Genomic DNA, 27,850 nt, shown 5'->3' on the forward strand with positions numbered 1-27,850 from the left:
TTCCTGTATTCTTGATGATTGCCATTCTGACAGGAGTAAGATAAAATCTTAGAGTAGCTTTGATTTGCATTTCTCTAATTGCTAGAGATGTTGAATACTTTTTCATGTATTTGTTAATCCATTGTATCTCTTCTTCCATGAAGTGTCTGTTCTGTGGACCTTTATTTTATTTACTTATATGCAGTGCTGAGAATTGAACCCAGCGCCTCACACATGCTAGGCAAATGCTCTACCACTGAGCCACAACTCCAGCCCCTAAATATTAATCTTATCAAAAAGAAAACAAAAACATCCTCACCGAAACATTCAGAACAACATTTGACCAAATATCTGGGCACTCTGTCTACCTTGGTCCATTTGAACTACTGTAACAAAACATCTGAGGCCTGGTAACTTATAACAAATTGATATATGAGTTACAGGTCTGGTGGCTAATATTAAGGTACTAGAATTTGATGTCCCCTGAGGGGTGCTCTCTGCTTCCAAGATGATCTCTTCTTGTTGCATTCTCCCATGGTGAAAGGAAACAAAAAGGGACAGACACTGTCCTCACACAGCAGAAGTGATGGAAGGGCATAAAAGGTCAGGCAGCTCTCTGAAGCCTCTTTTAAAGGGCACTAATTCATTTATGAGGGCAGAGCTCTCCTGATTTAATCACTTCCCAAAAGGCCCCAATTCTTTACCTTTGAGGCTTACATTATGACAGATTGATTTTGGAGGGAAACACGCAGCAGTGGTCAGGCCAGATTGACACAGAAAGTGAACAGCACAGAGTGTAAAGTTGCTCCCCAGAGAAGCAGACACCGAATCAAGGCATCCAGGGAAAGTTATTTATTTGGCAGTAGATTCCAGGAAGCATTGGTAGGGTAGTGGGCAAGTGAGATAGGCAGGGGGGGAAATGAAGGCAGGGTGTGCTGATGAATGGGTTGCTGTGTGGGGAACTGGGCCTCCATCTTACTGGGGACCTCTGGAGACAGTGCAGAACCTGCCCCAGAATTAGCCTGCTCCCAGAGCTTAGGAGGCAAGGTATTTATCCTCAGTTTCTACTTACCATTGGTTGAGAGCTGCTCCCTGGGGGACTCTCCAGTGTGTCCACTCTGCCACATGCTTGGGCTGAGAGTGGCAGTTGCTTGTGCATGTGCCTGGTGGATGAGGGCAGAGGGGCTATGTGCAGGACAGGAAGGTGATACTTCAGCCCACCTTGCAGGATAAAGAAACTGCCATCTTGCTAAAGATACTGCTTTTTGGGTCTTTGAGGCCCAAGATAAACCTAATCCTAATGGGGACATATTCTAATACCTATGCCAGCAGAGAGGTAAAGGGCATTTTTCTTTCCCTCCTGTTCCTGTTGGGAATTAAAAAAAAAAAAAATCTTATGGAAAGAACAGTGATTGGCTGAAATTGAATCACATGTTTACTTTTGTGATCAAGGAAGCAGGGTATTATGATTGACAGTCTTCATCATCACTCACAGTGAGGAAAGGAGCAATTAGAAGCCCACCCAAATAGTGGGGTGCAGTGTTCCTAGCAGGGAGGGGTGCTGGGCAGTTGAGACCATAGAGCTCCATCCACCACAGTAAGAGCTCTTTTGCCTATTTTTTTTTCTTTCTTTTTTTGTGGGTAACAAAACCCAAAGAGGAACTGCAGTTTAATGCAACAATTTACATGCCCAAAGAGAACAAGCCCCACCACAGAGCTATTGACTGGCTCGAAAACAGAAACGGAAAAATCCATCTGAATTTTATGTGTTCAGTTTACAGAGCAACATATGTGCTAGAAGAGAAAGTAATCTAAAGCCCCCAGAGTTAAAAAGCCATTCATTAGTACTCTTTAGCTTGCCTGCCATTCTGTGCAGAGTGAAGGGACCTCAGGAAAGCAAATTAAACTTCTCTGAGTCTCAGTTTCTCATATATATAGGCATCATGGGCTTGTGAGCATCGCAGGGGCTGAGGCACAGGAGCACATGCCATGGCATGTTTTTAGCAAATTGTTTTGATGGTGACGACAGCAATGATTCTCTATGACTTCCCTGGGGGACCAACCCTGCCTAGTTCAATTGTCCTTTTGTGACCAGTTGGAATTTCCCCAAACTTCTTCAGAAGTTTGTTTCCTACTCTGTCATGAGGATCACCTCCCTCTTCCTCATCCCTGTCATGATTTAGATCTAGAATGTCCCCCAAAGGCTCAGGTGTGGAAGACCAGGTCTCCACCGCACCAATGTCCGGAGGTGGGGCTTTGGGGAAGTGATTGGATTATGAGGGCTCTGACCTCATCATGGATGAGCCCACTGAGGGATTCAGAGCTGAATGGGCTATTGGGAGAAGACTAGAGGTGGGGCCTAGCTGAAGGGCAGGAGTCCTAGGGGGCATGCCCTCTGACTGTGTCCTGTCTGTGGCCCTTTCCTATCTCTCTCTGCTTCCTTACTACTATGAGGTGAGCAACTTCCCTTCACCATGCCTTTCCACAATGATGTTCTGCCACATCTCAGGCCTAAAGCAATGCAGTTGACCAACTATGAATTGAAACCTCTGAAACAGTGAGCCAAAATCAGTCTTTCCTCCGATAAGGTGTTTTTCACAGGTATTTTGTGACAGCAAAGAAAAGCTAACGAACACACTTTCTCATCTAACAGAGAGATTGTGTTCCAACCAGACCTGGGATGACAAGTGCTCTAGCTAGGTGGGACAGAGCAAGCAGAGGCAAAGAAGTTTTTACCAGGGGCAGGTGTAGGGCCAGGTGTGAGGCCCGGAGGAATTGGGGCAGGAGGAAGAGGAGCCACTGTGATTCTATGCCCACCAGCAAGCCCGACAGTGACTTTGGCCCATGGAGCAGAGGAGGGTTTCTTGCTGGAAGCAAGCCCACCGTGCAGGGGATCTGTTTCCATCTGCTCATTTTACTGCTGAGTTGTAAAGTGCTAAATGTCATTATCCTCCCCTTCCTTAAACAAGAAAAAAGTTAACAGCCTGAGAAAAGGAGATATTTCACTTCATTTGGCATCTATCCACCATCATCAACACGGGATGCTCCCTTGGGGTCTGATTGGAGACAGGGAGAAGCCCTGCTCTGTTCTGCTTTCAGCAGCAAGCACCCGGCTGGAGCTGGAAGCTGGAGGCCAGGCCACAGCTCAACTACAGAGTAGCCAGCCACCCTCTGAACAACTCCAACACCATACCAGGTGCCATGACAGAAAGCGAGAATAGGGGCCAAGGACCAAGTGTTCAGACCAAGTGCTTATTAGGGTCTGCATGGCCTCAGAAGATAAACTTGAATTGAGGAAAGAAATTGCAGAGAAGATGACTTCAACTCAATAGAGGGATGAACTCAGAAGATGTAGATCTGCTGGAAAATGAATTGATTCCTCTATGAAGTCCAGAGCTGCTGCTCTTCCAAAGGCGTGCAATTGTGTAGACCCTCTTCTAGAACACTCACTTTGGGGAGGAGTCTCTTAGTAGATGGGAGACTGAGACAGGTGATGTCTAAGGTTCTTTCCAATTCTGAGGCCCTGGGAACCTGTAACTGGGGGATCTCGGCTATGTTCACCATCTGTAACAAGCCTCGCTCATGCCGTCTGAACCCTAGTGCTAGGCTGCCTAATGATGGCTGCTGGACCCTGAGGAAGGCTCCATTCTCATTGCTCTGATTATGGGGCCACTAAGGCTTTCACTCTGCAGTGCTCCCTGAGAAGCCACTTCAGTTGCATGACAGCTATCCTCCCAGCCCCATAGTGGGCAGAGGTGTCCCTTGGGCTTAAAGCTGTAAGCCGCCTCCCCAAGCAGCTGAGACCACAATTTGAGAGGACTGTCAGGCCTGGCCTGAGTAGTGGCTTGTTGAAAAGGGATAGTCAAGAACCAGGTCCTGGGCCCCAGGGACAGCCACATTCTCCTCCCCAACCCTGCTGGACTTTGGAAAGGCTACTCACCCTAGCTGAGGATGGCTGGAATGGAGGAGGGACAGTGCTTTGCCATCTAAAACCATCGATAGCTTCCCATAGGTCTTCCAAAGTTCCTTCAATGACCCTAAGACCGCAATAACTGTTCCTCATGGTCTAAGCTGTGAACTCCCTGAAGTCAAGGACAAGCTCTGTTTTGTTCCCTACTGTAGCCCCAGAGTTTGGCATTGGCCAGCACTTGGTAAATATTTGTTGAGTAAATGAATGGAAGGCCTGTCATCCTCCTGGGTCTGACAGAAGCCAACTTGGCAAGGAGGACAGAGAGCAGTGGACCACGAGTCTGGGGGCAGTTTTGAGCTTGACCTTAGGAAAGTCTCTGCCCACTGGGCCTCAGTTTCCCAATCACAGAACTAGGAGATTGGTGTGAGGCTGGATAGGAGGTAGGAAGAAAAGTCATTTTCTGTCTGATCTTCAGATCTTAAGGGACCTTAGGCTGCAGAACTGCCCCCAACCCAAGTCCTGTGGACCTGGCAATAGAGACACCTGTTTGGAATTGAGGTGCCAGCTCATTGCTGTGGGTTTACTCAGTTCAACAACAAAAACTAAGACTTTCTTATATGTAAAGCTCAGTGCAGGACTTCCTGGACAAGGTGCCTTGGAGCTGAACACTTGGGATAGAAATGACCAAAAAAAAAAAAAAAAAAGCCAGTGGAGGAACAAGATGTGGAAAGTCCCAAAGGCAAGGCAGTTTAGGAACGGAGTTGAGGGTAGAGTAACAGGTAGGGCTCATGCTCACAGGACACTGGGAAAGCCAACTCTGGAGGGAAGATGACACATGTCCTGCAGGGCTGTGTTCAGGCGGAGGCTCAGAACAGGGTGGTTCACTTCAAGTCCTGGCTCTTCACACACTTACCTGTGGCCTTGTTTGTGTCACAGTGTCCTCATCTGTAAAAAGCCTACCCTTCAGGGTGGGTGAGAGAATTCAGTGAGGTTACACACATGAAGTGCCTAGCACATAGTAGGCAGTCTGGGGAATGGGATTTCTTACCTCTTTTTGGCTTTCGGTTAATATGCAGATAGCCCTGAGGAAACTAGAATGGGTGTTTGTTAACCATTTAAATGATCAGTGTGATGAGGTTCTCAGAAAGAAATTTTATTCAAAAGGTTACGATAGTTGAGCGCTGTGGCACCCACCTGTAACCCCAGCGGCTCAGGAGGCTGAGGCAGGAGGATCGCGAGTTCAAAACCAGCCTCAGCAATGGCAAGGCACTAAGCAACTCAGTGAGACCCTGTCTCTAAATAAAATACAAAATAGGGCTGGGGATGTGACTCAGTGGTCAAGTGCCCCTGAGTTCAATCTCTGGTTCAAAAAAGAAAAAGAAAAAGGTTATGACAGGAGGCAGGGGCAATGGAGGGAGAAACGCATGAACTTGGGGACAAGAAATGCAAGGAAGGAAACACTGGAGGTGGGGGCACCAACTTCAGCAACTTTTTAAATCTTGCCAGTAGGGAAGTGGAAGGAAATGCATCTCCATCTTAAGGAAGGTCACAGTCATGGTCTTGGTGGAGAAAGGATGGGAGTAGGCAGGGTGAAGGGAGAAAAGGGCCACAAGTACTGCCCACTGATGAGTCACCTCCTGGCCTCTGATGCAATGAAGATGAGAGGAGAAGGAGGTGGGGAGAGAATACCACAGTCCCAAATGGTGAGCCATGGTGAGCCTGAGGTGGAATTCAGCGGCCTCAAAGTGGCCTCCTTGTCTGATTTCTAGGTATCTGGAAAGCATCAGTGGCGTTAAAAACATTGACTATCAGAGTGCACCATGGGACAAGTGACACACAAACCTTTAGCACATAATAATGTTTTACCATTGATCAGTTTACTATTATTTTTCCAAACCTTAAAAATGTTGAAAGTAAGCTTGAGATTCAGGGCAAGGAGCACAGGAAGTGGGACTTTGGGCAAATGCTTCCCTTCTGTGACTCTCAGTTTTCCATCTGCATAGTGAAGGGGTCAGACGGTGTTGCACTTCAGAGTGGTGCCACTCTACCACTCTCATCCTCTAGTTCCATGGTTTCAAAAACCAATATAGAGCTGCAGTGCAAGGCTGCCACCCTGTCCCTGGTGGAGCCTGAGGACCATGGCCATGAACAATGCAGGGAGGATAGCTCTTCAAAGAAAGGAAAAGATGCAAAAAAAAAAAAAAATCATAAATCTTGCCTTTCTGGTCTCTGGCAAAAACTTAATCTGGGATTTGGGGTTAAAGTAGCTTCTGTGTGTGAGACCACAGAATCTAGCTCAACCCTTGTACAATTTGGTGGCTATCAGGTCTACTAAGGCTTTGACAAAATTCCACATCTAAGATTCTGTGATGATGATTACAGAACATAAAGGTCCAAGTTCTCCCTCATTCTCTCATAGAAGATTCAAGATTGAGAGTAGGTGGCATTTCCTAATGGGTGGGGCCCCTAGATTTTCTCCAGAACAGAGAAGTCAAGTAAAGGTTCTATTGACAAATTCTATTCCAAGGAATTCCAGAGGACTTTGGGACCAAGCAGACCAAGAATGACACCTGCTGGAAAACTGGTAGGAGGTGGTGAAAGGACTGAGCACTCAGGTTTAAGTTAAGGCCCTGACTTAGTCCACTCACTGTGTCACCTTGCCTTTGAGTCCACTCTGAAATTTTTCCGGCTGCAGGACCCGAGACTGCAGTCAACAGTCAACGTTAGTCTTTTGTTTTTTGAGACAGGGTCTTGCCCAATTTGCCCAGCGTGGGCTTGAAATCGCAGTCCTCCTGCCTCAGCAGTTGGGATCACAGGTGTGCACTCCCACACAGGGCAATCCCTTATCTTCTTATAGAGAATGGCTCATGAGAGTCCCCAAACTGGCAGTCAGGCCTTAGTGGGCAGCTCGAACTGCCTTAGTCTCAATGTCCACCTCTCAGTTTCGGAAAAGGAATCTGATTGGCTACCTCAAGCAGCCTGCGGGTGGCAGGGGCGCCCAACTTCAGCGCCTTGAACCGGCTCAGAACCTCTGCGGGGCTGGGCCTGGACTCCTGCGACTCAGAAGGAGAGCGCACGGCGCCTGCGCGCCTCTCCACCACTCTCACCTTCTACTTCCATGGTTTCGAAAAGCATCCGCACTAGCGCTGGCCGTCCCTGGGCCACTAAGGCCCCAGCCACCCCCAGCATCTCGTCCGTGTGGCCGCGCCACACGCGTTGCAGTTCCTGGCGCAGACAGGCCTCCGGGTACTTGCCCCGGGCGCGGCGCAGCCAGGCGTCCACCTCGAGTCCCAGCTCGCCGTCGCTCAGCTGCGCCTGGCTCCACTGCACCAGCAGCGCCTCAAGCAGACATCCGAAGCCCTCGGTGTGGCTGGAGCCCATGTCGTCCAGCTCCACGGCGCGCTTGAAGCAGGCCGCCGCGTTGGCCTCCTCGCCCTTGATGCGCAGGCACTTGCCTCGTAGCAGCTGCAGCTCGGGCAGCGTGGCGCCCAGCTCGAATTCGCCGGCCTTGGCCAGGAAGACCAGCGCCTGGTTGAGCGCCGCCTCGTCCACCGCCAGCAGCTCCCGCATGGCGTCCACGCCCATGTAGTAGTAGACCTGGGGTGGGGGGGCCTCTGAGCCTTCCTTCCAGTAACACCGCCCTCAGGGTCATACCACCCTCAAGCTGGTTCAAAAAAACTTCCTTCATTCGGTCCACCCTCCCTACCTCCCTACTGCAGCAATTCTTAAACTCTTGTAGCTGCCCCCGCCTCTGGAAAAGGAGAGGCAGTACCAGGATTCCAGTTCCAGCCCTCCCACTCTTGGCCAAATATAACCTTGAGCAAGTCAATCTCTAGACCCAGGTTTTCTCATATGTAAAATTATGATATTATCACCTCTTGGTAACTATCCCCTGAGCATAGTAGTCACTTTTGGGTAAAGAATACTTATTGAGTGCTTAGAGAGCCAGGCCCTCTTCTAAACACGGTACACACATTATCTCATTTCATCTTCCCCATGGCCGGAGGAGGTGGGTAGGGGGATGCCCCTTATTCCTATCCATGTCCTCATACTCAGGCCTAGCCTGGCAGGGAGTCAGTAGGTTATAAATGATCTTTTCGGTAATCAAGCCAAGAGGCTGCCTTACCTGGCCAATGTCCAGGTATGTCCTGAGGCCTGGGCACACCTTGACTACTTCCTCAAGGTCAGCTTTGGCGCAGGCCAGGTGTTTCCTGTCCGGCATGCCCCCAAGCCCCATCTTGGCCCGTGTCAGGTCGTGCAGGTAGGCTCTGATGTGGATCTGCAGGCAGAGGATTAGCTCAGGGAAGGTTCTCAAGTAAGGACCTCCCTTCTTTCTGTCCTACAAAAAGACCGTCCCTTTATCAATAGCAAACAGGGATGTTCTGTGGGGTAGCAGGAAGCTCCTAAGGCTGGGACCCAGGAATCCTAGGTTCTGGTCCTGTGGCAACTTGGGCTAGCTGCTCCTCTTTCTGGGCCTGTTTCTCTGTACAATGAGGGGACTGGGTGAAGTGGCCCTCATTCATTCACTCATTCATTCATGTATCGAGTGCCCCCCCATATTAACCATGTAACCTGGAGGATGTCACACAACCTCTGTGAGCCCCATTTTCTATCTCTGAAAAGTTAGTACACTGATACCTCCCTTGGGAGTTACCCTGATGACTGAGAGATCATATTTTAGTTCGGCCCTAGCACATGCCCAGTTCCCTTGTTCATGTCTTCAACAGATATTCATCAGGAGCCAGGCACTGTTCCAGGCCCAAGGATACAGTGCAGAGCAAAATGTCAAAAGTCCTGCCTTCATGGAACTCATGTGTTACTGGGGGAGGAAGACAATAAACATAATAAATAGGTAAATAGCATGTTAGGGAGTGGGGCTGGGATTGTGGCTCAGCGGTAGAGCACTCCCCTAGCATGGGTGGGACCCGGGTTCGAACCTCAGCACCACATAAAAACGAAAGCATTGTGTTGTGTCCATCTACACCTAAAAAATAAATATAAAAAAAAAAGCAAACCTGAAAAGGATAGAAAGTATTGGCAGGGGGTTGACCTTTTCAATAAGGTCACTAGAAACTGCTTTTTATCAGGCCTGCAAGAAGTGAGGGAGGAAGTCAATCACATATCTGGGAGAAGAGCATTCTAGATGGAGGCTCAGGCCAGTGGGGCTGGAAAAGAATGAGAGACATGAGTAGAGGGAGGGGTGAGGCCATCATGACTAGGTTTGAGTTTATGGGCCACAGTGTGGTCCAAGGGTTCTACATAGATCATGTGAGTCCCTCCCTCCTGCTCCTTCCTCCTCTGGACATCTAAATAATAAGTGACCTTTGGAGCTACAGGGAAGCAGTAAGCTTAAGACACAAGGTGAGAGAGTGAGGAAAGTAAGGCTGGGGTTCTGGCTATTTTTTTAATATATATTTTAGTTGTTGATGGACCTTTATTTTATTCACTTATTTATATGTGGTGCTGAAAATCGAACCCAGTGCCTCACATATGTGAGACAAGAGCTGTACCACTGAGTCACAGCCATAGCCCAAGGGTTCTGGCTATTTGAGTGCAGATTGCTGGGAATGTTCACTGCGCCTTGGTGGCCTCATTTGTAGACTGACATAGGTCCTGTCTTTCTCAGATTCTTATAAGGATTAAATCAGACCACAATCATGAAAGTGCTTGGTGAAATGCAGAAATGCAGAGTTTTATAAAAATGTTTTATAGTGTATTATGATTAATATTCTTATTATTCATAATATTAACCATATCAACTACAGTGAAAGAATGTGCTGACCCTAGTCCCTGATGGCACTAGGAGCAGGAAATTAAGCCGTTGAGACCAAGACCAGGAGCAGATTTGCCATTAGGTCATGTGAAAGGTAGTGGAAAAAATAGGGGAAAGGGGGTTGCTTATTAGCTTGGCACATAGTAAACTTGGAGCTCCTGGGATGTCCCCAGGCAAATGGCCTCCGTTAGGCTCCAGAGGGCAGATGTGGGCCCAGTGGGAAAAGATGGGAGGGGGCAGCTCTCACCGGAACAAAGGGACATGGGAGGGAGTGGAAAATTTTGGCCAGGTGATTCAGGATAGGAGGTTGGTCCTTGACAATCTCAATGGCCTAGGTAAGAGAGGAGGGTAGAGACAAACCATGTATTGCCCTAAAAAACTACGCAGGGGACTGTCACAAGAGACAGCTGATCAGCTAAAAATATACCTAATAATAGCCATCAGTCACCTCTGAGCTCTTACCACATGCTTGGTGCTAAGTTTTACATAGAATCTAATTCACTTCTCAGAACCACTCTGTGAGGTCAGATAAAGAAACCAAGGTTTAGGAATTGGGCCCCAGTATTTTGTCAGAGGTCCCACGGCATGTCAGTGGTGACGTAGGATTTGAATCAAGACTTTCTGTGTCCAGGACCAAAGCTCTGAGCCACCAGACGAATCTACCTTTACTTAAAGTGGAATCTCCCACTTTCCAAAAGAACCTGCCATGCCCAGGTGCTGTGCTTCAGCCTCTGAGAGCTTTTTAAGATGGGTGTTATTAGCTTATCTTACAGATTTGGGAACTGAGATTTGAAGGGGTAGGTGGCTTGCCACAGCTTCCACAATCATAGCTGGAGAGATCAGATTTCAATGGTCTGATTCCACTGGAGTCTGGAGGTTCCTGACCAGGTGCTGCAGAAGGGATCCCTGCCGTAGGAAGAGGCTCATCTATTCTCGACCTCAGCAACCTTACTGACCACAACTGTGTGCCCTGATGACCCCTAAGAGGCCCTCCACCATGAAGGCTCCAGGTCCTTTGGGCTTTTGCAATAGGGTCATGGCCCCTGGTCCTTGGTCCCTGATTCCCAATGGGAGGGGCTGTGGGTGACCCACCTTGGCCCTTGTGCAGTATGCTTGCCAGTTGAGCTCTGGATCTCGTAGGACATCCAGGGCCATGTTACAGGTTCCAATGGCCATATCCTGCTTTCCTAGGAAGTGGAAGATTTTGGCCAGGTGATTCAGGATAGGAGGTTGGTCCTTGGCAATCTCAATAGCCTAGGTAAGAGAGGAGGGTAGAGACAAACCATGTATTGTTTGCTTGTCTGCCAGCCTGGATAAATGGTGCCTAAACCATAGGGACCCCACCTCTGCACAGAGTCCTGTCACACATGTGCTAACTCCTCATATCTACCCACACCTACCTGCTGTATGTCAGTCATATCATGGAACCCAACACCAGCTCGTTGCCCTGTTCCCTGGTCATGGCCAGCAAACCCTTCCAGACCCCAGGTAAACCCTCCTTCCCATGTGTGCTCTGCCATATTCCCAGGGTAAGTGAGAGAAGGGGCCAGAGTCAGCCCCTTCTCATATTTACAACATTTCCAGCTGGGCCTCAGCACTTCCCCCTATGTTGGCATTGACTGCTGCTTGACCTAAGTGGCTTGACGTAGGACCACACAGCCTGTGAGCAGAACTGGTAAGAAAACCCCAGCTAGAGATCTTCTTTCCACTGTGCCACTGTGGTTGGGGAGGGAGGGAACCCTGCAGAGGAACAATATGGACACTGGCCTCAGGGGAGAAGTCTGAGGGTCTATATCAAGGCTGGAGAAATGAGCTTGGGCCAGCTTGAATGTGGGGAAGGATTTAGTCTTAGGCAGAGGAAAAGAGCCACAAAGGAGCCCTTTTTGTTTAGAACAAGGGGAAGGGTGGAGAGGGGTATGGAGTAAGTGCCTTCTTGTAGGACATATGGTGGGGGAATGACATCCAGAGAAGCCATGGGTCCTGGAGGAGAGCCCCCCCACCCAAGTTTGCAGAGGGAATGCGGTTTGGGGACATACCTTGCCGAAGCAGTCCAGGGGGTCAGTCCCGGAGTACCCACAGTCATGGACGCCCATAGGGGTGGTGGAGAAGGTGTCCTTCCTCTCCAGCAGCATCCCAAGATAGCACCAGGCCAGCGCTAAGGTGGAGGGTGGGAGAGGGACTTTAGGAAGCAGCGGTGGGGGAGGAGGGGAAGGGGAGCCAGGGGTGGGGCGGGGACAGCTCCACTCAAGGCACCCATGATGACAAAGGAAGGAACAGTGGCAGAGAGAAAGAAAGGTGGAACAAAGGGACATGGGAGGGAGTGAATGAACAGGTTTTGGTGTCCATTCTGAGTCTAATGTGTCATCTAGGGAACCTCATTTCAGGGTCGTAGCTCTCTTCTGACTTCTCCGGGTGGGTGCAGCGCCTGTTCTGGTTTCTGGCCGTAGAGAAAATGGCTCCCTTCCACACACACACACACACACTCTCTCTCTCTCTCTCACACACACACACACACACACACACTCTCACACACCGGGTCAAGCAGACTTTCATCTCCCACCATAGAGTGAGGGTGATGGGCTGGAGCAGGACAAGATCTCCCTCCAGGTCCTGAGACCAACTTGGAACTTTGGGAGCGTGTCACTGTAGTGATTTGTAATTGGGTGTTCCCTTGGGCCAGGTGGGAGGGCTCCTGAGGTAAAGAAATGAGCATGTGACACAAACAGGGAGGGAGAAAGAAAAGGGACACAGTGCCAGACGTGGGGACAGTGCCAGAGACCAGCAGTGCCAGTGATGGGTGCAAGGACAGCGGGGCAGAGGATGTCACCCCGCCCACCCCCTGGGGTCCCTACCTCGGTGTCGGAGGTCCGAGGACTTGAGGACCTGCCGCAGCAGGGCCAGCGTGCGGTTGAAGGCAGGCAGCCTCTTCTGCTCCTCGCTGCCCTGCTCCAGGAAGATGCCATCCAGCCTGTGGCCGAGAAGGGGCTGTGGCTGTTTGGCGCCCCCTCCCAGCCACCCCCAGGTGAGCAGCCCTCCAGAAGCCCTTGCCTGGAATGGGCTCCACCACCTCTGCCCCCACCCGCTGCCTGGTTCCAGGCCCAGGAAGACCGAGACACACCTCCCCCCATCCTGCACCCCCTTCCATCCCTGGCCTGACCTGATGAGGAAGGTTGCCATGGTGAAGTACCAGCCCCTTTTCTCCTCCATCGGGATCTGGGAAAGCAGAGAATGCCCATGCTGCTGTTATGGAGGTGCTCAGGCCATTGTCCACCTTGAACCCCAAGAGGCAGCAGACACAGTCGAAGGGCCTTAGCCTAACACGCCCTTGATGATAATCTTGGCTCTGCCAGTGTCTGGCTGGGTGTCCTTGGACAAGTTGCTTCACCTCCCTGACCACATAGGATTTGACAAGATAAGCTGTGTGACCCCTACTGAGGTGCCTGTCAGAGTAGGTGTGTAATCCCTTTCCTCCCTGGCCCTGGAGTCCCCACCCAGCTCTGGCTGCCCACTGGGGGCTCACACCCCACGGGTTGCCTTCTCTCTCCTCTGCTCTCGTTACTTCTCCCCTGTGGTGCTTTCCCTCAGCCCCCACTTTCCTGAGAAAGCCCCTCAGGCATGTTAAGTGAGTCCGGCTCAGCCCAAGCCCAGGACGCCCCTGGACTGTTTCCCATTATTATTCTTGCCAACCTTGCTGTGCATTTAGACCAACTTGGGCACCAGATAAAATATTTATGCCGTTATTTATGGGAGTAGCTGCTCCTGCCTCAAGAAGGAATTTTAATGAAAACCAATAAAACCCCCAGTGCATATCGGCAGCTCTGCCTCAGGCTCCAGCCCCTCCTTCCACGTTCATCGCCCACAGTTGATCTTCTGCACTCCCTGCCCCCACTGTGGCCTCCTCAGCTCAAGACCCCCATCATCCATCCACTCCGCCCCAGCAACATTCCAAACACCTCCAGCACGGAGTGCTGGGCGGGTGCTCTGTGGACGTGACAGTGAACAGCAGCTGCACCCTGACTTGAACAGGCTCCCAAGCTGGCTCGGGAAACAGATGCAGGTATCAATAACAGGATTCGTCTCAGTGCCTGCCATGGGCCAGGATCTTGATACCATCACCTCAATCCCACAATCCAGGAGGGAGGTGTTAGCCCCATTTTATGGGTGAACATATTGAGGCCTGGAGAGGTAAAGTGACTTGCCCCAGGTCACAGAATTTGAGAGCATCAGAGCTGGGCATCCAATGCCTTTTGGCTCCAAAGCCCATGCTCCCTTTGCCACATGAATTGCCAAAAACTGTAGTAGGAAGTAAAGTTGGATCAAGGTTATGAGAGCAATATGGACCAGGATGCAGCAGGATGGACAAAGACTCCCAGTTAGAGGCTGTGGATTTTTTTTTTTTTTAAGAGAGAGAGAGAGAGAGAGAGAGAGAGAGAGAGAGAATTTTTAAAGAACATTTATTTTTTTAGTTTTCGGAGGACACAACATCTTTGTTTGTATGTGGTGCTGAGGATCGAACCCGGACCGCACGCATGCCAGGCAAGCGCGCTACTGCTTGAGCCACATCCCCAGCCCGAGGCTGTGGATTTAAAGTGGGCAGTAGCATTTCAGAGGGATCCTCATGTGGAATGGAGACCAGGGCACCCCAAAACGGAGGGCCTGGCATGAACAGAGACACGGGGATGTGTGGAAATAGACACCCTGGAGCTGTATGTGTGATTGGGTGGGGGGAGTCAACACTGGCAAGGAAACCTTGGATGAACTAGGTGCGGGGAGGGATGCAGAGAGGAGACCTCATGCGTGAGACTCACTTGAGTGGTGCCTGCCCATCGGGTTGAGAGCCCTGGCCCCAGCTAGAGCACGCAGAGGAGGACCCACCGACAGCATGTCTTAGCCTAGTCTTCCCTCCTCTCTGTTCTGTTTGTCCCTAGGCTGGGCAATGAGGACAGGAGAGGAAAGATGAGGCCCATCTCGAGAGGCCCTTGGTCTATCAGTCCGAAAGATACAGTTAGAATAGAAGGGACATAGGTGCCCTGGGAGCCCAGAGGAGGTATCTGCCCAATCCAGGAGTTCCCTGGGGCTTCCCAGAGGAAGCAACCTCGAGCAGGTCCTCAAGGATGAGAGGAATCACCCAGGTGGATACCACGAGGAAAGGCATTCCCGGAGGCCACCCTACGCCCAAACTCAGAGGAAAACGAGTGTGAATGGCAGGATCCGCAGGCAGCCCTGAGGATAGACCCCGGTGGTAAGGTGCAGGGGAAAAGTCAGCAGGAGCATATGAGGAGGGATTCCCATGCCAGGAGCTCATCTGCAGGGCAGTGGGGAGTCATAGAAGGAGTGCGAGCTGGGGAATGCCAAGATCCAGTGTGATTTTATATTCACATCACCTTGAAGGGTCATCCTGTCACATAGATGGGAATAAGTGCACTGGGGCTTTAGCTGAGAATAGTGCTCTCTGGAGGGGAGAGGGCAGGCCCTGGGGGTCAAGGCATCTTTCAGAAGTGGGGAACATTTCCCAGGGCAAAAAGAGGGGGTAGGATGCTGGATCATCTTGTCAGCTTTCCTTACAGGGGATGTGGGAAGGAAGAAGGGGCTGGGATTTATGGAGCACCCTCTGTGGGCCACACTGACCAAAGACCTGGACATAAAGTCAAGGCCTGACCACAGTTAGCGCTAAAGGTAGTGGGGCCTTGGTTACCTGGCCACTTGTTGGTGTGATCTCAGGACTCTGGCCACAGCCTGCTTTGTGGCTGGCCGAATAGTCATAGCAGGAAAGAGGCCCTGACCTGTCTTCAGTGCTCCTGGCAAAGGGTGAGGCCAAGTTGGAGTAGGTAGAGTGGACTTTGGCTTCTGATATTCAGGGCAGAGGCCTGGGTGTCCCACAGGCCTGGCCTGAGGTATGACCCTGGGGATGAGTTGCCCCTGAAGGCTATGCCCTCATCTGCAAAGCAGGGTGACACTATGGGCTTCCAGGAAGTTCCAAGGGCAGTGCCAGGCCCAGAAGAAATGTTTATTCCCTTTCTCCTGTTTTGGGTTGGAGCCAAATGGAGTTAGTTTCTCTAGTTTCTAAGTTAGTTGCTTTCTCCACTGAGACCTGTTTTGGTGCCCTATGGGGCAATGAGGTTCCAGGCTCCAGAGTCTAGAGACACCCTGCCTCATCCCATTCTCCGTACCTCATGTCTCCCAGGACTGCAGGACCCCGTGGGGTCCCAGGTAACTTTCCCAGTGTTTAAGTTGAGTGCTCTGCTGTCCCTGGGGCTCTTCCTGGTTCACAGTCACTCTCGTTTGGTATTCAAGCCAAAATAAATTAAATTTTGTGCCCAAGCCAGACAGTTTTTGCATGATAGAACTAGGACTTAACCTGTGCCTCCCATAGTTCTAGCCCCAAGCGTAGTCTACAACACTCGGTTGTCTTATCAATCTCATTATGTATTTGAGAACACTGAGACTAGAGTGGTGAAGTGACTTATCCAAGGTTCTACACTTGTTAGCATCAGAACTTAGAACCCAGTGGCTGCCCCTCCCTCCTGCAGAAGGGAGGAGCTGTTCACCTCTCCTGGAGAATAAAGTTGCCTGCAAGGAATGCTGCTACAGGGTTTATGACTCCCAGAGGCCAGGGACTGGAGGCAGAATGAGAGGAGGCTCAGAGGCTGGCTTCTGGGAAAAAGGTATTTCCCCAGGATTTGCCTGGTGTGGGCTCTTGGAGGACACCTCACTGGTCACTGTTGAAAATCTTCCAATAGTTCAGCTTCCTTATGGTTTTCACTAAGCAAGCAATATCACCACCTGGTGGCTGTGTGCTTGAATTGCAGGGGTAGAGCCCAGAAGTGAACGCCTTCCGAACTTCCAAGAATCTTTTGGAAAATTTGATTTTCAAAAAAGGATCTAGCTGAGTGACATCTGTGTGACAAATCCCAAATTCCCTCAACAGATCCCACTTGAGAGTGCTGTTTGCAGGAGGGCTTGTAGAGTTACAGATGAGGTCAGTGGAACTGGAATGGAGTTAATGGAGTAAACAGATCTAGTTGGAGACCTTGATGTGCTGGGGCTTTCGTCTTCTACCCCTGTGATGAAGCAGTGGTGGAGGCTGTTTGCTCTGCCGTGCAACTCTGGCCTGCCTGTAAATGGGCTGTCTCTTTAAAAATTCTTCTGGTTGTTGCAGAAGCAGCAGCTGCAGCGGTTACCGGGGCAACCTGGCAAGCCACAGTGCGTTAAATTAAATTAAACAGGCCTCTGGCTGTCCCTCCCTCCTGCAGAAGGGAGGAGCTGTTCACCTCTCCTGGAGAATAAAGTTGCCTGCAAGGAATGCTGCTACAGGGTTTATGACTCCCAGAGGCCAGGGGTTGGAGGCTGAATGAGAGGAGGCTCACAGGCTGGCTTCTGGGAAAGAGGTATTTCCCCAGGATTTGCCTGATGTGGGCTCTTGGAGGACACCTCGTGATCTCCTTAGTCCCTGAGCTAGGGATTCTGTGTGAGGCCAGCATGGAAGTCCAGGCTTCAGCTGGAGGGGTCTCCGAGAAGGCGGCTGTCCTGTGGCAAATTTGTGGGAGGGAACTGGTGAGGCCCATGCTGCCCCTGGAGTGAAACTGCAACCCTGATACTGACTGAAGGTGAGAGTGAAGGGCAGACCCCAGTGAGGGGTTCTCAGGTCATTTCCCAGGTCCTCTGAGGTCCTTGTCATTATTTTCTTTATTTCAGAGATGGGAAAACCAAGATCAAAAGAAGCAGAGATCTGACTTCTTGTCCTGATATTTTAGGCTAGTTCTCTCTGACTTCAAGTTCATGTTCTTCCCATAACATCTAGCTTGCAGAGAGCTAGTGTTTGTACAGTGTATACTATTTACAAAGTGCTTTTGCATGATTCCATGTGATTCTCAGAATGTCCTGTGTGGAATGTTTAGTACAGGTGGGAAAACTGAGGCAAGATGGTAAAAAGCCCCATGGCCCCGGTAACCATGGACTGAAAGCTGGGGAAGATCCCCTTTCTGCTATACAAATACGAAGAAATTTTATGGAGCACATATTATCCACTATGTATATACACTAGACACACCATTATGTATATTAACCGATTTGACTCTCTCAAGTGTTACCTATGAGGCAGGGACTATCATTATCCTAATTTTACAGATGAAGCAGCTGAGGCACACAGTAGTCAGGTCATGTGCCCAGAGTGAGAGTGACACAGCTGGAAGCTAGGAGAACTTGAACCCAGCAACTTTAACTCCATGGTCCCTACATGTAACTACCGCAGAATAATGGTGCTGAAAGCATGGGCCCCAGACCAGCGCATGGATGTTGCCTGGGAATTTGACAGAAATGCAAATTCTTGACCCATCACTCTGAAATTTGCTGGGGCGGTGGCCCAGCCAGCTGCTCACAGGCCCTCTACTGCATGGTGAAGAAAACCACTGTGCTAGGCTCTCTCTTTGGACAGTGGAATAAATGCAGCTAGCAGGTGCCTCATTTTTCTTGTATTTTGTAATTTTTTTTTAGAGACAGTCTCACTGAGTTGCTTAGTGCCTCACAGTTGCTGAGGCTGGTTTCAAACTCTGGATGCTCTTGCCTCAGCCTCCTGAGCCGCTGGGATTTCAGGTGCGCGCCACAATACCCGGCAGGTGCCTCATTTTTTAAATGAATCAAAGGATCACAGTCCACAGGGAAGCCTGAAGATACCAGCTCCTATAACTGGGTGGGTAAGTGACAATGGCTGGTGACCTGACAGAAATGGTGGGATTGGGATAAGCCATTACAGGAGCAGGTTTGTGTTAACTCTGGTTCTAGGATGAATTTTTAAACATTCCATTTTCTTCAAAAGATGGCCCCAAGCAGGGTGTGGTGGCGCACGTCTGTAATCCCAGTGGCTTGGGAGGCTGAGGCAGGAGGATCATGAGTTCAAAGCCAGCCTCAGCAACTTAGCGAGGCCCTAAAAAACTCAGTGAGACCCTGTCTCTAAATAAAATAAAAAAGGGCTGGGGATGTGGCTCCATGGTTAAGCATCCCTAGGTTTAATCCCTGGTACTAAAAAAATTTTTAAAAGTTGGACTCGAAAGAAGGGAACATTTGGGGGCTTGGCTATTTTAAAGTTTTTCAATAAAAAGTCTTTCCCATACCAAGGGCTTATACATCTCCATGCATCAGACAGGCGGTACAGACATCCTGTTTGTTCCTGGGGCAAGTATTTGCCTAGCAGTTTGAGCTTTGCCCTTAATGGTTACACTCCACATTCCAGAGTTGGTTCCTGGGAGCTGACTAATTCTCTCAAGGAGAGGAAATGACAAGAATGAACACTTCTCTAGGGTCACTGGGTACTTTAGTGGCACTGGATCCTCACAGCAGCCTTAGAAGGTATATAGCATCTTCTTCCCGGTACAGATGAGGAAATAGACTAAGAAAAAAAGCCACTGGCCCAGCCCCCCCAACCAGGTGTCTAGAGTCAAGTTCAGATCTGCCTCCCTCCACCGCCGCTGTTTTTTCCACCTCATCAGGCCGACCCTGAGAAGGCTGACACTGCACAAGTCAGAGTCACGAGGGCAGGCCTGGAATTCCGTCCTTCCTGCATGACTGGATCTTCCTCTGAGATGCACACACAGCACATGGAGCTGCCTGCCTAGTGCGCCTGCCACCTGAGGGACACACAGAGCAGCCAGGAGGGAGCTCCTCCCACCCCCACTGCCATGCTCCTGCACTCCTGCTCCTGCCTCGCTGGGATCACTGCCGATCCCCTCGCCCCCCAGGGATCTGGGAAAGGCCACTGGTTCAGCTTCTGCCCCTACAACTGTTGCTGGGGGTGGCAGGTGTGACCAGGCAGAGGGACTTCGGGGGTTGGGTGCTACTGGGTGCAAAGTAAAGTTCGGCCCTGTCTTGGGTTCCCTGTATGGTTCCGCGTGAACTTACGCTGCGTAGGTGGACAGCAGCCCCCCGTTGCCACTTCTTCCTGGTCTCAGGTCTGTCTAGGACGCAGGTCCTGTGGCTCATCTTTGCTTTGGCTCCCAGGCTGGCTGAGCTGCACTGAGTCACTTCTCTACCCCAGTGTCCTCATCATCAGACGTCTCCTGTCTAGTTCTGGTCCAAGTCCAACTCCAGTGCTGGCCGCTGCTGGGTGGGTCTGAAGAAGTCCCCTGCCTTCTGGAGTAACAACAGTGTGACCCTACTCTGCAGTGCCACCAGAGGTCGATGCTATGCTGTGCTCAGGTAATGACTGACCATTTTCCCCTCTCAGAGGTACTTGGGCCGAACGATGCTAAAAGCAGCTTTGGCTCTGGGATCTTGTACCCATTAGAAGGGGGAGACCCAGCACTCAGGGCTCTCAAATTTATGTCAATGGGGAGAGAAGCCAGACGCAAACTCACAGCAGAAGCACTGATATGCAAAGGTGAATGGCCTTGAGGCCAAGAGAAGTCTGGAGCCAGAACCTCAGGAATGTGGTTCCCAGCCAGGCCTTAGATGTCCAACAGACCCGAGTTTAGTTCCTGCCAGCCATTCATGGCTGCGTGCCCTTGGGCATGTCACTATACCTCTCTGAGCCTTTCTTTGCTCATCTGTAATATGGACCAAGGACGGATCCAATTTCCCAGCATTTCTGTGAAGATCAAGCGAGATAGCCTGGTGGCACTTTCACCATTCAATTAATCTACTTCCTTTGCTAGCTGAACTAAGTCAAACCACTTGGCACTGTAGTAGTGTGTGTGCATGCGAGTGCACTTGTGGTGTATCCAAATATACACAAACCAGGGACCCTGAGGTCGCTGACCCAGGATACTCTCAAGTCTTGCCAGTCCCCACAGTGCTGAGTGCGCTCGCCTTGCAAGGCCCACACCCTCGTGTGTGTGAGGCTGGCCTACCAAGGCCACCTCCCTCCCCTCCTGCCTGGCTGTGGAGTGAAATCTGGACAGTGTGTGGGGGGCTGGGTCAACCTGAGCAAGTCACTGCACCTCTGTGGGGAAGGGGATCCCCAGGCCCAGCTGGCAGGGGGTCTGGGAGATGTGAATACAAATCAAAGGGGCCACGATGTCCAGCACACACGCATGGCCCTGGGCCCATCCTTGTCATTACTGAGGACCTGCCCTTGGATAGAAGCAGGGGCAAGAGACCTATGCGGGCATGTGTGCATGCACACGTTATTAAGTCCCCAATATTCCGGGAAAGGGGGGATGGAAAATCCAATAACTAAACTGGCTTGGGACATGTGTTTTTGTTGTTGTTGTTGAGGGGAGGTAGTTCAAACTACCTTTTATTTAAAAATCATAGAGGTCTTTAAGACTTAGAATTGAGTTATTTAACTAAATTACATTAACAATGGTCCAAACTGCTCCTGGGTGTGGGGGCACGGGCAACGGAGAGAGTCCCAAGACTGAGGGCTCACCTTCCAGGGGACAAGACAAAACTCACCTGAAGATAAGCCAGAGGCTGGCAATGACCCTGCTAAAGAGCAATGGCAAAGTGAAGCATAGGGCCCAGGGGGTGGGTGGACTAGGTGTGCTCCTACCCCACCTGCCTGGCACCTTCACATTCCCTCGATCCTCCCAGCAGCCTGGGGAGATCCACATTACAACCCCATTTTGCAGATGAGGAAAAAAAGCCTCAAGAAGTGAGGTGACCTGCCTGTAGCCACCTGGTGTCAGAGGCAGAATTTTAACCTGGTCAGTTCAAGTGCAGAACTCTTGCTCTAACAGCCCCGATGCTGACTCCACCTCCTGCCTCATCCTTCCTGGCCTCCCTCACCCATGGCAACCTACCCACCTCTTCTCTCTGACACTGATCTGCCTTGGGTTTCCTGGAGGCCACGTGTGAGATGTGTCCCCTGATCTCTTCATCCCATCCCCATTTCTTTGACCTCTTTCAAAAGAGCAAAGCTTTGAAGGCAGGTTGGGGGGGAGCAGACTAATGTGCCTCAGTTCCTATGTCTGTAATGGGGACCCCAGGGTTCATGTAGGGACTCAAGTCCTGAAAGGGCCCAGAGGACTCAGAAGGTGTTCAGGAGGAGGCAGTGACATTTGAACTGAGTTTTAATGGGTGGAGTTTTCTTTCTAGGCAGAGGGAGATGACAGCCGGCGCCATATGTTTAGGGAACCTCAAGTAGATTATAATTGCTGTGAAGCAGGGTCCAATTCCTTGGACTTCCGTAAGAGGAAATGGGGGCTGAGGAAGGCGGGACCCTGCTTCACTTAGGGAGACCACACCAGCTGTTCTGCAGAGCTGCTGTGTGCTCTTCCTGTGCAGGCCTGCACTGCCTTCTTCCAGGCCTCCTCCCCTGCTCCTGGCCAAGCCCTCCTGCCTCTGCACACACCAGGGCCTCCTGGGGGCCAGTGCACTTGCCTCTTCCAGAAGCTTCCCTTCAGTCTCTTTTGCTCAAGAGGAGGATTCATTGTCTGCAATCGCTCACTGCCACTCCATCCACAGGGACTGCTGATGCCAACACTTTTGTCCCCGTGTCCCCGAAGTGCATTTTCATCGTCAGCCTCTGGGGCCCCATTTTTGGTTCAGAAAGTGCCGTCTCGGGTTGTATAGTACTTAAGAGATGACTGTCACATGACACAGGCATGTGACCTCAGCCAGTTGCGGACACATCTCTGATTTGCCCCTTTGGTTTCTGTTTCCCCAGGAAGGGCTCAGGTAAGACAAGCTAATGAAGGAATGCATGCTTCCTTCACCTTTTGTCCAGAAGCTTCTTCACAGCAAGAACTTCTTAAAAGACAGGGCCTGGCACATACTAGGTGCTCAACAAATGTAAAGAAGTTCAATAAATGCCTCTTGGATGTCCCCAGAATTACTTATGGGCACTTTCACTTCATCATTTGGCCGAGATCACTACTGACAAATGCTTGAGAAGTAGACCCTGAGACTAGAGATGACAAGTGACTTGTCCAAAGCCATACAAGAAAAAAACCTCTCCACACTGAACACTTCCAGAGCTGGATGCTGCTGAGCCTCTTGACTGCCAAAATCACCCTCATTGTCCTGACTGTGATGATTTTTATAGGTGTGATCTTGTGTACTCCTCAGAGGACAAATGGGGGGCTCCGCATCCCCAACTCTCTCCTGCTCACAGCTGCTTTCTGCAGAACTGAGGAGCAGCTGCTGGGCCAGGCCCAGGAATGCAGCCCAGAGCCTGGCAGCCACACCTCCAGAAGCAATGGCTCCCTCCCTGGGGCCCTGGGTGCCCTGCTTCCCACTCCCTCTGGGTGTTCACTCACTGGGCGGTTCCTACTGTGGCTGTGCTGACTATTCAGGGGTGGGGGCAGCTGGCCTTTGCTCACTATTCCTAAATCTTTGCCTTGCCACTCACCTCCTCCAGGAAACCTCCCCACACTGAACACCTCCAGAGAGCAGAAATGGAGCTCAGAGTCCATATGGTCCCCCACTTTCTGCACCCATTTTGCAGATGGGGAAAACACAGTGCAGAGAGGTCTTCTCTGTGGGTAGTGCGGTGGCTGAGAGGGGAGCCTGTTGGCTCCTAGACCAGAGCTCTTCAGACCCTGCTCCGCTGCTGTGACCTGCAGCAACAACCACACTCAGCACCTACGGTGTGAAACTGGAGACGTGGCCCTAGATGATGGTCACATCAACATCCAGCTCAGGCCAGGGGAGGCTTCCTAGCTGGTGAGATGGATGGGTTGCCTGTGACCCTTCCCATTTCTGCACAGGCTCCCTCTTGGAGCTTTACAAGTAGAAACTCTTAATTATGACATCAACCAAATGAGCAGTACCTCCATATTACTGATGAGAAAGCTTTGGCAGACATACCATCGTTATCCCCATCTCAGAGAGGGAAAGGACCTTAGAGATGTTAAGCACAGGTTAGAGGTGTCAGCATGGGGGAGCTGGGATTTGAACCTGGACTGTCTGACCTGGAGTCTCCTCTTTGAGGCTCCTTCCTGCACTGCTGTCCTTAAATCAAGTCCCTGTCCTCCAAACTGTACTCTCTGCAAATGTAACAGCCACATTTCTCCTTAGAGAAGCTATGAACTTTGGAGAAAAAGGCACTTGTGGGGGGAGTACAGAGGTTTTATGAATTGAGCTGTGCTACCCATGTGTGAAAATTTGTCATTATTTAAGTTGCTGAGGTTGACTTTGAACTCGAGATCCTCCTGCCTCAGCCTCCTGAGCTGCTGGGATTACAGGCATGCACTACCATGCCTAGCCTAATTATTTAAATATCACAAACTTAAAACTATACTGGCCTTCATGGAAAAGTCATGGTACCCCTCTGAACTAGCATGGTCTCTCTCATAAAAGAGGATAATGCCCTCCATACCATTTATCCATCATCTGATGCTTCATGTGGCAGGCAGCTTCTGAAATGGCCCCCAGAGATCCCCACCTCCTGGGGTTCATGACCTCCTATAATCCTCTCCTGTGAATGTGGGATAGACCTATTGACTAGCTTCTAAAGAACAGAATATGACAAAGGCCATGGATGTCAGCCAGTAACCAATGAAGAACTAAATCCTACTCACAATCATGAGAGCTAGCTTGGTAGCAAATGGTCCCCCAGTCAGGCAAGACTTCGGATGAGATCACAGCCTAAGGGTCCTGAGCTAAGCCAGGCCTAGATAGCTGACACCCCCACCCCAAACTGTATGAGAATAAAATCTTATTGCTTTAAGCTGCTAATTTGGTAAGTATTTTTTTTTTCAGCAATAGATGACTAGTATTCCTAGTACATATTCAGTAGCAGGCCTTATGCTATATATCCATCCGGTGAAGATATGCTTATCAAATGCTATCATGTTCCAGTTACTGGGTTTACAGTGGTAAACCAGATGGATGTTGTTCCCTCATTCAAAGCCCTCAAGATTGAGTTAGAGAGGTAGACTTGTAAACAAACAGTAGCGGGAGTACTATGGGAGCCCAGAGGAGATTCTGACCCAGCCTGGGGAGCTGGCACAGGCTTTCTAGAGACAAACCCAAGACTGGAGAGGACCTTCCTGGCAGAGGTGGAGCAGAAGAGCACCCGGGGAAGGGGCTGAGAAAACAAGGTGAGTCGCTCCCTAGAGGGGAGTGAAGGGAAGTAAAATGTGGCAAAAGCCTGACTTGCAGAGGAAGGTCAGAGGGGAATCCCCAGGGTGGGGGGTGGGCATCAAAGCCCACTCAAGAGCCTAGGATTCTTCTGCCCACCAGTGGGGAGTGGGCTGAGGGACTTGGCCAGCAAGGTGGAGCAACACTACCCTGGCAGCATAGAGGAGAAGGGTCAAGCTGGAGGGCAGGAGCCCCCAGAGGAGGAAGGCAGCTACACAGGTCCAGGTGGGCAATTATGGAGGCTAGACTGGCTGAGGGCAGCTGGAGAGGAGTGGGTGGACCTTAGAGGTACAGGAAGTGGAGTGGACAAGCTTTGCGGTCTGAATGGATAGATGTGCAGGTGGCAAAGAAGAGGCAGGAATGCCTGAGTTTCTGGCAGGCTGTCTGGCTGTGCCTTTAATTAGGTGGGTGTGCACAGTTACTGGGACAGGTACTTGCTGGAAGGAGCAAGGGAGAGGGTTGGATTGGCCAGGTAGGGTTTGTGGTGTTTAGGTGGGACTTAGACTAGCAGCCTTGCTAGGGTCTTCTCCCTAGCCAAAATAGCAAAGCTTTGGGTTTAGTCTGGGACAGAAATGGGGGATGCACATTGGAAAGGTATTCCACAGGCCAAAGGCCAGGGTCGAGGTTGATTTTGGGGCAGGGGACAACCCTACAGACCAAAAGACCATGACCACAGCCTTTCCAGCCGAAGGAGGAGGTGTCACCCACCTGCTGCCCGTAGCCCAGCGCCTTGTCATAGAGCGCGATGCCAGCTGCCAGTACCCGTGCGCGTTCTTTCAGGCTGGCGCAGCCCACGTCGAAGCCGTGCGCGTAGCCCTGCTCCGCCAGGCAGCGTGCAGCGCGGAGCTGGGGGTCCGCGGGTGCCTCCGGGTCCGCCGCCAGGCCCATGAGGTCAGCCAGTCGCGCGGCGCAAGCCTCCTCCTCTTCCTCCTCGCCCAGGTGCCCGTACACATGTGCCAGATTGGCCCAGGCATTGAGGTTGCCCGGGTCCTCGCGGACCACCTGGAGAAAGCGCTCCCGGGCCTCGTCCAGCTCCTCCAGGTAGAAGGCGAAAGCACCCAGCAGGTGACACACGGCCGACCGCTGTGGGACGGCCGTCAGCTCGAGCTCCTGCTGCACTGCCTCCCGCTGCAGTTTCAGATCCCGGGCGCGCAGCGGGGCCGGCGAATGCGGCTCGAAGTTCAGCTGCATCTCTAGGTGGAAGTGGCCCGGGAGGTAGTCCAGGTCGTCGATGAAGGCGTCCAGGTCGTCGGCTGCGACCTCGGGCTCAGACATGGCTGTCTCGCTGCACCTCTGGCCGCGCTCTGGCCCCCGAGGCTGAAGAGGGCAGTGGACGGGGTCTCCCCCGAAGAGAGTGAGTCACGGTGGCCCAGCGCACGCCCGTCTCCAGGTCCCCAGAGCCTCCCGCCGGTGGGTGGGTCCCAGCGCTGGCTGGGGAACTCCCTGTAGTTGTTTCCGCTTTCGCTGCTCAGCTAGACGTCGGCGTGGCACAACCAGGTGTGCCAGAAAAACAGGTGCATCGCCAAATGCGGGGTGCGCAAACCCTGGTGGGAGGCAAAAGGCAGATTCTCACTTTTTACCCAGCAGAAGAGGAAACAAGCTGAGAGGAGGAGAAGGATTTGCCCAGGACACAGAAGTGGGGCGTGCCCAAAGAGGCCTGGAACCCAGTTTGCCCAAGGCTGGCCTGGCCTGGCTCCGCCCTCCCTGTGTGAGCTGAGCTGTCAGGACTGGCCCTTCCAACTGCGGAAGCCACCCTGGATCCTGATGCTGTCCCATCCTTTCCGCAGCTCCTCTGTGCTCTTCCTCTCTATAGAGCCTGCCACCTCCCTCCTCTCTTCCTTTGGCCACTATTCACCATTGGGCTTTCTCTGCCTGCTCTCTGCTCAGCAGTGGCCCCTGTGGAAAGACTATGGCTTCCATGTGCTGGTTCTAATCCCATTTCTCCAACCCTAATAACACATCATTGGTCATTCTTTCTACTTTCCTTCTCTGTGACGTGAGGATGACAGTTTCTACCCCAGGGGCAGGGAGTTACCAGAGGAGGTTAAACCTGATACTTGGCCTCTCTGGATAAAACTCTGTTCTATTCTTTCCCCTTGGCCCCAATCCTGTCCTGCACCCCACCTATGGCCCTAATTTTCTTGCTCTGGCCAGTCTTCCTCTCAGGATTGGAGAGATCCCCTGACCTCTAGCCTGCAGGCCGGGCAGTGGTGCTCCCTGCTGCAGGGTGGAGTCTTCTAGAGGCTGAGCCTTACAGACTCAGGTCTGGACTTTGGATCCCTCCTCATTCCACCTGAGACTGGGCTCCCACCACCGGCTGCTGCCTCATCTTCTTGAAAAATACACCAGTCTTCTCAAAAGAGGAAATAGAGCCAGTTCAGTAAAGTTAGGGGAAATATTTGATTTTTGCAATAGAAAGGTAAATCAAATCAACATTTTGGTACGATTTTTTAACCTGTTGATTTTTAGGTATTGTATTTAGTACATTTAATACTTTTTAGTAAGGAGTTGTTACTATAAATTGCCGGCAATCATGAGATGAATCTTATTTCAACTGCTTGGGGTATCAGAGATGGATTCCCAGAGGTTTTAGCTTTTTTTTTAATTGTGGCAACATATACTTAACAAAATTTATCATTTAAGGGTATAGTTCAAGGTCATTAAGTACATTCACGTATTGTGCAGCCATCACCCTTTCATCTCTGGAACTTTTTCATCTCCCCAAATTGAAACTCCATATCCATTAAACAATACCCCCTCATTCCCTCCTTCCCCCAGTGCCTGGCTCCCCACATTCTATGTATTTGACCACCCTAGTATTTCATGTAGGTAGAATTACACAATATTTGTTCTTTTGTGTTTGGCTTAGATCACTTAGCATAATGCATGAGTCAGAATTTCCTTCCTTTTCAAGGCTGAGTAATAGTCCATTGTCTGTATATGTCACACTTTGTTGAGCCATTCATCTGTTGGTATACACTTGAGTTGCTTCTACCTTATGGTTATTGTGGTCAATGCTGCTTTGAACAGAGGTGTATTATACAAGTAGACGTTTGGGTTCCTGCCTTTAATTCTTCTGGGTATATACCTAGAAATGGAATTTCTGGGTCATATGGTAATTCTACGTTTAATTATTTGAGAGTATCCCATGCTGGTTTTCAAAGCAGCTG

The 27,850-nt window shown here is 50.9% G+C and overlaps 1 protein-coding gene across 1 annotated transcript; it reads right to left on the minus strand.

The window, feature by feature from the left end:
• Positions 1-5,021: 5,021 nt before the first annotated feature.
• Positions 5,022-26,061, minus strand: Ttc22 (tetratricopeptide repeat domain 22). Its single transcript, XM_027944988.2, has 7 exons — positions 25,389-26,061; positions 12,820-12,875; positions 12,515-12,630; positions 11,699-11,817; positions 10,755-10,916; positions 8,016-8,168; positions 5,022-7,486 (listed from the first exon to the last, which is right to left on the minus strand). Exons 1-7 carry the CDS (start codon positions 25,953-25,955, stop codon positions 6,950-6,952), a joined length of 1,710 nt encoding a protein of 569 aa, XP_027800789.2. The 5' UTR covers positions 25,956-26,061; the 3' UTR covers positions 5,022-6,949.
• Between the last annotated feature and the right edge of the window lie 1,789 nt (positions 26,062-27,850).

This window comes from Marmota flaviventris, chromosome 10 (genome assembly GCF_047511675.1).
Source record: "Marmota flaviventris isolate mMarFla1 chromosome 10, mMarFla1.hap1, whole genome shotgun sequence".
NCBI lineage: Eukaryota > Metazoa > Chordata > Mammalia > Rodentia > Sciuridae > Marmota > Marmota flaviventris.

Excerpts from the sequence above, each read along its gene's own strand:
- Ttc22 (XM_027944988.2), bottom strand. The coding sequence starts at position 25,955 with ATGTCTGAGCCCGAGGTCGCAGCCGACGACCTGGACGCCTTCATCGAC. Across the intron at positions 12,876-25,388 it reads CGCTGGGCTACGGGCAGCAG|ATCCCGATGGAGGAGAAAAG; the intron begins GTGGGTGACACC and ends CTGCTTTCCCAG. Across the intron at positions 12,631-12,819 it reads ATGGCAACCTTCCTCATCAG|GCTGGATGGCATCTTCCTGG; the intron begins GTCAGGCCAGGG and ends TCTCGGCCACAG.